This window comes from Sceloporus occidentalis, unplaced genomic scaffold (assembly GCF_023333645.1).
Source record: "Sceloporus occidentalis isolate IW3139 unplaced genomic scaffold, rSceOcc1.0.p SCAF_5, whole genome shotgun sequence".
Taxonomy (NCBI): domain Eukaryota; kingdom Metazoa; phylum Chordata; class Lepidosauria; order Squamata; family Phrynosomatidae; genus Sceloporus; species Sceloporus occidentalis.
In genome coordinates this window covers 145264116-145276380 of record NW_028316985.1, presented here as the reverse complement: position 1 = coordinate 145276380, position 12265 = coordinate 145264116, and the positions used below count along the sequence as shown (strand labels likewise).

The following is a 12265-nucleotide window of genomic DNA, read 5'->3' as shown; positions in this document are numbered from 1 at the left end:
CATTCCTTTTCTATTTCCCCTTGAAGCTCCTCCATTTTGCGGTGCCTTCTCCTCCTGGCGCTGGGGACCTCTGGTCAGTCACTCTGGGAAAGAGAGCCACCGACTCCTGGGGCCTCCTCCTTGTTTCCCCCTCCTTCCCAAACCAAGGGCAGGGCTGGCAAGAAGGCGAGCCTGAAGTCCAAGTCGGCCTCCAAGAAGAAGGGAAAGGCGCTGCAATGCCACCGAGGAGGAGGAGGAGGAGGAGGAGGCTGGCCCCGGAGAGCCGCTTGGCCCCTTCCCTTCCTCCCTTCCTCCAAGCTTGAAGGGAGGAAAAAGAAAAGGAGGAGGAGGAGGAGGAGAAGGCCAGGCTCCAGCCTCGCAAGGCGGAGCAGCTCTCCCGACCCTGGGCTTTCCCTGCCTCTGGCAGCAGCTGGCTTGGAGTAGCTGAAAGTTGTGGCGGCCGGGCGGAGCCCCTTCTCCTCCTCCTCCTCCGAGGAAACTGGGCAGAGGCTGCTCCTTCCTCTCCTCTTGCTTGCCTGGAAGGCACACAACCACACACACAGATTATCTATCTCTATATCTCTCCACTTACACACAGGCATCCCCCCTTCCTTCCCCTTCCCCGTCTCTCTTTCCCGGCCGTCTCCTCCTCCTTTCCTTTCTCCCATTGGAACCGCGGGAGAGGCGGGTTTTCTTTGGAGGGGGGTTGGTGGTGGGTCCTCCTCCTGATCCTGGGCCCAGCTGCCCAGCCACCAGCCCTCCTCCTCCTCCTCCTCCTCCTCCGTCCAGAGGCTGCTGCTGGAGGCTCCCGGTGCGGACGCAGCCATGAGCGGCGGAGAGGTGGTCTGCTCGGGATGGCTCCGAAAGTCGCCGCCGGAGAAGAAGTTGAAGCGCTACGTAAGTCTCGCCGGGGGCCCCGAGCCCTTGGGGGAAAGGGGCGTCTGGTCCCCCTCGGTTCCTCCCAGTTTGGTTTTGCAGGGGGCTTCCTTCCTTCCTTCCCTCCTTTCCTTTCCTTTCCTTTCCTTTCCTTTCCTTTCCTTTCCTTCCTTCCTTCCTTCCTTCCTTCCTTCCTTCTCTCCCCTCCCTCCCTCTCTCCTTCCTTCCTCAGTCCCTTCCCTTCCTTCCCTCCTTCCTAGGGATCTCTCTCTCTCTCTCTTTTTGTTTCCTTTCTCAGTCTTGTGTGTGTGTTCCTCCCCTCATTCCTCTCCCAGTCCTGTTTGTGTTTTTCTCCCCAAACCCCCCTTCCCTTCTCAAACTTATGTGTCTCTGCTTTGCTCCTCTCATTCCTCTCTCGTTCTTGTGGGTGTGTTTTTCTCCCCTCATTCTCTTGTGTGTCTGTTTTCTTCCCTCATTCCTCTCTCTGTCTTGTGTGTGTTGTTTTTTCTCTCTCCCCTTGTTCCTTTCTCAACTTTGTGTATGTGTTTTCCTCCCTTCATTCCTTTCTCAGTCTCATGTGTGTGCTTTGCTCCCCTCATACCTCTGTCTTGGGTGTGTATGTGTTTATTCCCATCGTTTCCTTCTCAGTGTTGTGTATGTTTGTTTTCTCCCCTCAATACTTTCTCAAAGTTGTGTGCACAATATGTATATTGTCCAATATATCTACCAAATATCTACCAAATCAGCTGGATTTCTGCTGTTATTGGATTGATGTGTGTGTGTGTTTTTCCTCCCTTCAGTACTTTCTCAGTCTCTTCTCTTGCTCCCCGCCCCCTTTTGCTGGGTCACTTGGACCCCTTGGAGCCTCTTTTCCACACCTAGTTGTGTGTGTGTGTGTGGGGGGGAGGCTTTTGCAGAAGGAGTTGTGGAGCTGGAGGACTTTGCAGAAGGGCCAAGTGCGCAGGAAAGGCCCTGGACAGACCCAGCTTCTTCTCTCCTTATTGCCCTTATTTCACAGAGGAAAGGCGGGGTGGTGGCAGCAGCCCTGAAGTTTTCCATTAGCTTCTCCTAGAGATAGTCTGTTGTTGTTTTTTTCCCCTCGTTTGTTTTGTTTGTAAAAATGAAAACATGTCTCAAAAGCTGCATCTTCCTTGCAGAAATAATCCATTTTGACACCACTTGAACTGTCATGGGTCCGTGCTATGGAATTCTGGGAAGTGTAGTTTGTTGTGGCCCCTGGGGCCACAACAAACTACACTTCCCAGAATTCCATAGCACGGACTCATGACAGTTCAAGTGGTGTCAAAAATGGATTATTCTGCAGGGCCAAAGCAGCCAAAGTTGCTGAAGACCGGACTGAGAGGACTCTGAAATGTCTCTGTAATGGTTGAGTTGCAGAGGGCTTGCTTTAATTTTGATTCTCCAACTCTTTCTTCTTTTCTTTTTGGTCTTTTTTTAAGTTGGGAGTCGCCATTGGAATCTGCCAACAGTCTGATTCTTAAAACAGCCCAGAGTTTAAACTGTACATGCAATCCCTAAGGAATTTGTGCCGCCCAGAAGAGAGAGACCTAAGAAGTCTTGTATAGGCTGTGTCCGCACTCCGGAAAATAACCCAGTTTGATACAGCTGCTAACTGCTCCCCTGGCTGAATGCTGTGGACTTCTGAGTATTAGTTTTGTGAGACATTTAGCATTCTCTGTCGGAGCGCTCTGGTGCCACACCAAACGGCAAATTCCAGGTTCCCATAGCATTGAGCCATAGCAGTTAAAGTGATGTCAAAGTGGGTTGTTTCTGCTGTGTGGATGCAGTTGTAGGTATGTGTTTTTTCCTCCATGGGAAGAACTGTTGTGTAGAAATCAGCATGCAAAACTGTGTATGCATAGCTATCACCTTTTCTGTTAAATCTACATGTGTACAAGGGGACTGTTGAATGTTGTGACTTGCCAGTGAATTGTACCTGTGCATAGTATGAGTCATGACTTCTCAGTATGTTGTGCACATGGAACTGAAATATCTCTGATTGAAACATGCAGCAGAATTAGCTACTTTCACAAAGTCCACATGTTTAAGGAGAGTGGACTGCATGCTAGAAATGAAGTGATTTGGGCTGCCAAGGTTGTTGTTGTCTGCCATCAAGTTACGTTTGACTTATGGCAACCCTAAGGCGAACTTATCATAGGGTTTTCTGGGCATGTTTCTTCAAAGGGGGTTTACCATTGCCATCCTCTGAGGCTGAGAGAGTGTGACTTGCCCAAGGCTACCCAATAGTTTTTTATGCTTGAGTAGGGAATTGAATCCTGGTTTTCATAGGGTCAAAACACACTGCAGAAATAATATAGTTTGAGACCACTAACTGCCCTGGCTCAGTGCTAGGGAATCCTGGGAATTGTAGTTTACTGTGGCACTAGAGCTCTCTGACAGAGAAGGCTAAATGTTTCACAAAACTACAGTTCCCAGAATTCCCTAGCATTGAGCCAGGGCAGTTAAAGCGGCCTCAAACTGGATTACATCCACAGTGTGTTTGGGACCATAGTCAAACAATTAAACTGCAACACCACAGGCTGCGTCTTTCTTACAGGAGTGGGCAAAACTTAGGCCCCATACAGACAGGCCAAAATAAAGCTGCTTCGGGTCACTTTGGAGGTATGCTGTTTAAATGATGCATGTGTACTAAGAGTCCAGAAGCTGCACCAAAGCCATGGTCCAGTCCTAAGGACTAGAGCACAGGTTTGGCCCAGCTTCTGGGCTCTTAGTATGCATGCACCATTGAAACAGCATACCTCCAAAGAGACCCGAAGCAGCTTTATTTTGGCAGTCTGTAACAGGCCTTAGTTTCTTTTCTTTTACTGGAAAAAGGGGCCAAATGCAAGAGATGCACACAAGAGAACCTTTAAAAAATAACCTTCTTATATAGAGCTCACAAGCCGCCTGCACAAAAATTTACTCCTGGTTACAGTCACCCCCTCCCCAGCATGTGTTTGCATAAAGGGGTATTTTTGTTGTAGATATTGTTAAACATCATAAATCCTTGCCAGTCCATTACTGACCACCCAGATTTTTTTTCAGGAGATCCAGAAGTGCTGTCAGCCCAGCTCTGACTTCACTTCTTTGTAAATCAGGTGGTTTAGGAGGAACAATGCAGATTCTTTCCTTAATTGTTGTTTTGTGCCTTATGGTGACCCATGTGGTTTTCTTGGCAAGTTTCTTCAGAGAGGATTTACCATTGCTATCTTCTGAGGCTGAGAGAGTGAGTTACCCAACACATTCCAGTGTGTTTTTTTAAGCAGGGAATTGAACTCCAGAGTCATAGTCCAGTGCTCAAAACACTATACCATCCTGTCTCTTATTTCCTTAATATTCCTTCTAAAATCCATCAATCCACAGTATTGGAATTGTGCAATGGTAGGAAGATAAATGTAGTCTGGCGCTTTTGATTCATACAATCAGTCTGACATTGTTGATTCATTTAATTGTCACTTTTGTAGGTTTTTAATGGCACTGTGTTTTTAGATTGTAAGCTGCTTTGAATCCCAGTTTTGGGAGAAAAGTGGGTCAACAACAACAACAACAATAATATATTTATTTATTTGAATGTATATCCTGGGCTACATATGAACATCTCAGGGTACCATATATTACAGCCATTTGTATAATATGTATTGTTTCTGTAGAGATTATATGTTGTTGCTTTGGGGTGTAAGTAATTCAGTGTCCTGTGGTGATCTTGGTCCCATCCAAATTCAGGGTGGACCTGTTCTCTGATGCCTTCAGGCAAAATACCTCATGGAACTACATATCAGTTTCTGGTCTCAGTTTCTGTCTTTTAAAAAAGTTATCCAAACCAGAATATCCTTAAAAGAAACAATACAGGCAACAACAACAACCAGTTTACATCTGCTCCCATTTCCTTTTATGACCTATCCGAAGGATCTCATTTGCTGGCCTTGACCAATTGCTTGGCAGTGTTTTGTTTCTTGGATGAGACAAGTCAGTTTTACATCTGGAGGAACAGTCCATTTGTGTCAGAATAACTGACATCCACATAGTTTTATATGAGCAACTGTCCTATACAATTGACAAGTTTTACCTATACAGCACCTAAACGTTTTTACAGATATAACAAACAGTAAAGGGACTGTTTATCAAATTCAGTTTTCACTGCCTAAGGAAGGGGCTGTTATGTTCACACAGACAGAGACAATATGGATCTCAAGAGAAGTTACTTTTCTGCTGCCAATGGAGTTGAAATTTTGTTACCTGTCTTTTATTGCCCTTTGTCCCTGGTCTCCACATGGCCAAGAAGGGGAGTGGCCTTTGCCTGTACTGAGATCCCTTCAAAACAACTGAACTACAACACATGCATCATCTGATACAAAATGTGGCCCTGTGACTCTACCATCCGCACTTTTCTTCTCCTGTATGCTTTTGAAATAGTTTGTTTTAACCTAGTGAAGAAGCCAGTGGAGCCTTGAAACTGTGCATGATGCATTTTGTGCATTTCAATTGCCCAATAAAGATATCACTCTTTTGTGGATTTTAAATTCTATTGTATTGCCCTACACTTGGCAGTCTTTGAACTTTTTGACTGAACTGTGATAAAATCAGTTTTTGAACAATGCCAAAACAAAAAGTGTGGTAGTTTTTGCATCATATTGGTTGGGCATAATAAATATATTTTTCAGCTAAATTATTTTATACTGCTTTAAATTCTCGGCATTTTTGCAAGATATCTAATTTAATTGTTTTTGTAACTTTTGTACCACCATGTTTTTAGCTGCATCTTGTTTAAATCTCATTGTAAGATGTTTTGAGCCCCTTGCTGGAGCAAAGGGGGAATATCAATTAAACAATAAATAATACAAAATTGGGGTTTAGTTTTATTCTCCATCATTGACGCAAAACTTTGTTCTTATAATTGATTAATCAGTGCCTCTTTCCCTGCCTGTTGATATCTCTGACTAATCAAAACATTGTCTTTCACTCCTTTCTTAGGCTTAGGATATTTATGTCTGTTTGACTTTACTGCTATATTATATATTTTTATAGGTTTGTGTATGGGGCCCGGGGGTTATCCGTGCAGTGGTGTAGGGAAAAGAATTAAATTATGCTGCTATCTACTTTATAGTTTAGCCTTAGAAGTGGAAGGAATGCAGTGCCCCCAACAATTTATTGTTCTTGATGTAAGGTCTCTTTCTTGCATTAATCCTTGCAGAGTCTGAAGTGGTTCTGAGGTTATGTCTCATTTTTGTACAGTACGAGGTAGTGTCTTGGAATGGGTAGAAAAGGCCTTGAAACAGTTTACTTAGAAAGCATTGACAGTGACATGGCCTTGACCGATTACTAAACATGAAATATTGACAAATAAGATTGCAGCCTGACCTGTAGAAGCATTCAAGGTGTCAGATTGTCAATTTAGGATAGCACTTCCAAATAATAATTCTTGACACCAAACAGTTTGGAGGAGACCTGTGTGCTTGACACTTAATTGCCAGTGGAAACATTGAGGAAATGCCATCTCTGTGTCAAACTGTTCATGTTGGTTTAAGCATTCTGTTGTCTTGAAAGCAAGAGTGGAAAATGTGAGGCCTTCAAAATGACAATTCAACTCCAATTCTCAGTGTAGATGGTAGTGAATAATGTTAGGAACTGGAGCCAAACAACATCTGGAGTGTTATAGGAAGCTATTTCTTACCCCTGATCTAAAGGTTTTCTTGCTCCAGTGGAGAGAACTGCATCCATTGGAGGAAGGGAACATTTGGGACATTTCATTGAACCCCACTGCTGAATTATTTTAATATTTATCTCTTTTTGGGTTGCTTTCCACTCATCCACTAGCAAGTCTGTTGGTGTTTTCATATAAGTATGTACTGTATAAAAATACATGAATTAATTAAATATTATTACAGTAGGAAATTAATTGGCCTCTCTCTGTCCTGTGTCATTTCTGCGTGTACTTACCCATATGTTTGTTTCACCTTTGCTTCCTCATAGTCTTCCATTTAAAAAAAATCCACACATACTTGGATTTATATATGTATTCACATATGCATTTAATATATTTTCTGCTTAGCTATGCCTTCCTAAAGTTATGGTTTCTGAAAATATGCATTTAAAATGTATTTTTATATGGGTTTTGAGCCAACACTGAGTCTGCACACCTGGGGAAATGCAAAAGTTTGTGAACAATTATGTTCTGGCCTATATATTAGCTTGGGAGGTGCTGATCTAGTTGGTCTGAATGTGCAAATACTAGATTTCTTAGGCAACTTTAATTATAATGTGTAAAGGTTTTATTCCTTAGTTCTGCATTCTTCTGTCAGAAAGGAATAGAACGTTGGTGGATTATATGGGGATGGGTGTGGGAAAGAGAGAAGTTAATAAAACCTACATATGAAATGAAGAAGACTCCCGCTGTATTCGACCAAGTGCTGCTCTAGCTGCTTTATTCTCTTAGCTCTGTGGCCAGTCTATGTAAAGTCCACCAGCAGGGCCTGAATGCAGCAGCATCTTTCTGTTTATGCCACCAAGCAAACAATACATAAAGGCAGCCCACTTAAGGTGCTAAAAATGCCCATCGATCCCCACTGGTAACCATGGAGAACCTAGTCTTCCATCATTTTGTCCAGTTCCCTTTTGAAGCTGCCCAAGTTGGCAGGCATAACCCCTTTTGTGGCAGTTATTTCCAATGTTTTAACTGCACCATGTGAAGGTGTACAGAAGGTGTACTTCTTTTTATGTATCCTGTTCATCTTTGGTAGGTGACCTCTGGTTGGGAGAAAAGTCTCTGCTTATTTATTTCCTTCCCATAGTTTTATATAACTTGTTCATGCCTCCCTTGCTTAGCTGTTTTATAAGATGAAGAACCCTAGTCATAGTTTTATAATCTAAAAGTTAATCCCAGCCCCTTGAGCTGACATTCATCACATCTACCCATACCTCCAGCCTTTTTGGTTATCTTTTCTAAACTTCTTTTCCAGCTTTGCTATATCTTTTTTAGACCTGTACACATCATTCCAACTCTGGTTGTATAATAGATTTTTGAAAGGGAAATACAATATAATGATGTTGCGTGCCTTCAGGTCGACCTTCATTTATGGCAACGCTGTCATAGGGTTTTTTTGGCAAGATTTATTCAGCAGAGGATTGCTGTTGCCCATGGTCACTCACTGGGTTTCAAAGCTGAGTGGGAATTTGAACCCTGGTCATCCAGAGTACAATACCAATATGCAAACTACTATGTCATTCTGATCCAGTATGATAGCTTTATTTTTTATCCATTTTCTAATTATCCCCAGAGAAGGATTCTGTTGGATGAGGAGGGTGGTTTTCTTATTATAGAAAAGGATCAAGGCTTTGCTGGGACCAGCAACTAGAAGCTACTAGTGTTACACATTTTTTTTTATCGACACAGTCCCCTTCCCCTTTTATCCCTCTACTGAATCATTTTTGCTGGAGTAAGGTAGTATAGGTTCCGGCAGAGATCTGGCTACTTGCTTCACTGTGAGGCAAAAACAATTATGTCCAGTTTTCTGGAGTTCTTTATCTCCCCTTTATGGTTGGCAGAAAGAGTTCAGAGCAGGCAGTGTGAAGGTAAATTCAACAACAAGAGATATTCCTAGTGCTTGCTGTATACTGGTTTGTGATCTTGGTGCTGACCAGAATTTGGAAAAGTTACAGTACTTGGTTTTGCCAGAGAATGCTTGGAGCAGCAGTCCAAAGAAGTACCTTTTTCAGGCTTTGGAAATGCTGGGAAGCAGATCTTGACATCAAACTTGCCATACTTTACTGCCTCAAAATCTCATGCAGACTTTTTATAATTTTCCTTTCAATTGTTCCTTTAGCTTTGTTGTATGGATCTCTGTTTTGCTTGGCTTATAAGTATTGTTTTTCTGGCCCTTAGTGACCTACTTTAAGGCATAGAGTTGCAGAGGGAAGTGAGCTAAGTACAGGATAAGTATTGTTGTGGTTGTATTTAACCTGATTCAGCATCTCTGGCTGTCCTACGTTTGAGGAAGTTTCTGTGTGAAGAATTCATATGACATGTTGCTGCAGCTTCTCTTGAGTAAATTTTGCCAAAGGAAACCAGCAGCAAGATGCCATGTAAATCTCCAAATTCAGAATTCTCCAGATTCCTTCACTAGGCTCTTTGGGATTCAGCTGTTGTGTTGCCATTTTTCCTGTTTGAAGAAACACACTGGATGGCTGATGTGAATAATACACTCTTGCTGCAATGAAAAGGTGCATTGCTCAATCTTCTGTTATGTAAACTTAAGAGGATGGTATATCACTGTGAAGACTTATGGTGGGAGGAACTTTTGCACTCCCTTTCTTCAACTTTCATGCCTCATATTGTCAGAACAATACTTTAGATCTGTGAGATGTGAGTGTTGTTGTTTTTCTGAGGCTGGGTTTTCTGTAATTTCTATTTTGCTTTGTATTTAAAAGCCAGCAACAACCACAAAATGGACTGGCCAAACAAATAATCACTGGTGAACAGCTTAAAGCAAAAAGAGATAGCAATTTTGTGTACTACCTTTTTAGGTGGTTTCCCACTTTAGCTATCTTTACTTTTAATTTAGCTGTATAAGTTATATTGGGATTTTAATGTTTATAACAAGATGCCCTTGAACGCCTTTTTTGTATCATTGATTTTCTTTTTTGCTAAATTTTGAGTGTCTTTGGTTGCATCCGCACTACAAAAATAATCCAGTTTGAAACCATTTTAACTGCCAATGGCTCAATGCTATGGAATTCTGGAAATTGTAGTTCTGTGAAACATCTCTTTGTCAGAGACCTCTGGTGCCATAACAAACTACAGTTCCCAGAATTCCATAGCATTGAGCCATTGGCAGTTAAAGTGATTTCATACTGGATTATTTCTGCAGTGTGGTGCAGCCTATGTTAGGATTAGTGCTGTCCAAGATCACCCCCCTCCCAGGACTGCCATCCTTTTGGACTCTACTTTCCTTATTGGGAAATATGCATGTTGTCTAGACTTCTAGTCTTATTTTTAAATAGTATCATTGAGTCCTGGTGGGATTTGGCCCTGTTGACTCTCTCTGTTAAAACTAATACCCTGTTTTTTATTTTTTAGAAATTCCCCATTTTGAAGTTAAATATGACTATGTTGGCAGTTTCAGGGCAGCTTTCCAGTTACATGTATACTAATACTTGATAGCATCATGGTCCTTGTTCCACATGGTTCAGCAACACTCACATTTTGCATCAGAACTGTGACACCGTTTAGGATAAAGCCTGGGATTGTTATCGCTCTAGGCAGCCCTATGGCCCATTGTTCTAAAGCCCAGACCTTTATGATGCCTAGAAATTTTGTCTGCTCATTGCAATCTGATGTACATTTCCCAAGTAAATATAAATGCAGGTGCGTTTAATTTTTGCAGTGGTCTTTTTTATTACTTACCTGAGTTTTGTTGAGTAGGAATATGTCTCCTTTCATTTCGGGGAGTATCTAGTATTTGTTACCACTGATTCTGTGGAGAATTTTTCATTCTTCTTTAGTTGTCTAGTTTATTGATTCTATCTTTTTGCTCAATGGTCCTGGAAAAATAGCTGAAACTGGATGGCTCTCAGCTCTTCTCCAGAAATCATTTAAAAACTGCAGTATAACATATTAAATGTTAAGCACCATTAGTTTGAGTCAGTTCAGGACAAGATGTGGCTTATCCAAAATGTTGCCTTGACAAAATTAACCCCCTTTCCAAAACTGCAAGGTGTGCTTTGCTATCTTGCAGTTCTGTCTACATAGCAGGTCTTGTGTGGAACAGGTAGTGTTTCTAAAAATGCTCCCTTGAAGACCAGCACTTCAACTTCCTAACCAGCATTGCTGTTATGTCTCTGAGCTGTACTTCCCAATGTTCTCAATTCAAGTATGTAAAACAATCCTTCTCCCACTTCTCTTACACAGTCAAAACTAGAGTGAGCAGAAGGTACTGGTGGCTCTTGAAATTACTTGTAGTAAATGGGCAAGAATTTGATTTCCAGTTTCAACAAAAGCAGCAACAAAATGACTCCTTGCCTAGCCTAAACTGCATTACTGAAATAAAGAAAGATTAGATTAAACAGGAGTTTTGTGTACAAGAATAATGAGGTCTATTTATTCAGTTCCTCAAATAAGTTGAAAGTGGCTTAGATTCTTACATTCTAAATGTCTGTCTTTTGAACAAAGTAGATTTGGCAACCATGAGCTCTGTTAACTTGCAGGTCTATAAAAGTTTTTCACCTTCATGATAGGCAGGCAAATAGTCTGTATGGCCAATGTTGCCATTGTTGGCTCCTAATGATTAAATGCTATGCTACAGGTATAGTTAGGGAGCAATGTAATGCTTTCTGGATGTTTTGGACCTCATTTATAATTTATATTTATTATATTGGCTGGGGCTTACGGAAGTTCTAATCCAAAACAGTTTACCTTTCTCCACATTAGAGGGACCAAGCACACCTCTTTCCCTCATGTAAGAAGTGATCATTTAATAACCCAACACATTAAGCATTTTTCTTTTTATCAGCATGCGCTGGGACCATCATTCGTAACACAGAAGCCTTTAACAGTGCAGGAGTTCTCAGTCATGTCTGTAGAGGTCTTCTCTGCATAACCTTTTGCTTTTATGCAGCTTCCCCAGGTTGCCTATCTTTAGCCCTAAAGGCATGGAGCTCTGTGCTCTATGCACATACTAGCGCTTCTGCCCTAGAGAAGTACAAAGCACAATATAACTTCCATACCTGTGCTGGCCTTCTAGCTTTCTCTTTGTCTCTCCGTTTAAAATATGTTTAAGGTTGTAACAGTTTGTTTTTCAGTTCACAGCAGTGAGGCTATCCTTCCGTATCTTTCTTTCTTAGGTTTCTATGAAATCTTGGCTACTGTCAGCTGCTCCCTTTCCAAAGGGCAGCATGTAGCTTAAGATTGAAGTACATCTCACCTTGAAATGGTGAGCATTCTCATATCACAGATTCCGTGCCCAATTTCTCTTATTTTTACATACTATGTACTTTTGTCTGTGTATCTGTGGCCAGTTCCTCCCCTTTCCCTTTTTTGTTATAGCCAAGTAGGGAAAGAGTGGTATGTGGCTAACTTGCATCCCAAGGCTACTCAGCACAGCCAGCTGTGCCCAACCTCAGATATTTGTGAACAAAAAGATAATAGAAGGGGATTTATAGGTCACCTTTGAGTTCCAAGGAACATCTGACCCTTATGAAGTTTCCAAAGGTCCCCAGGCAAAAATTCATTCTTCTGCTGCTTAGCTAATTCAGCCTTTATTTATTTATTTATTTATTGCACTAAAGCAGTATATGGGTTTTGCTCCTTTTAATCTTAGCTTTAGTCTAGTAGTTGTAGTTTGTGCCTTCATGCTACCTGTGGACTTATGCTCATCTTAATAATTTCTTTTCAAAA

General features: G+C 41.8%; 1 protein-coding gene across 2 annotated transcripts in view; it reads left to right on the top strand.

The window, feature by feature from the left end:
• The first annotated feature begins 333 nt into the window (after positions 1 to 333).
• LOC149312944 (GRB2-associated-binding protein 1) overlaps positions 334 to 12265 on the top strand; it is a 99946-nt gene continuing 88014 nt past the window's right edge. For both annotated transcript variants that reach the window (XM_089525742.1, XM_089525740.1), the window contains exon 1: positions 334 to 876. In XM_089525742.1, coding sequence (XP_089381868.1) covers positions 805 to 876 — 72 coding nt within the window. In that variant the 5' untranslated portion in view covers positions 334 to 804. The remainder of the gene's footprint in view (positions 877 to 12265) is intronic.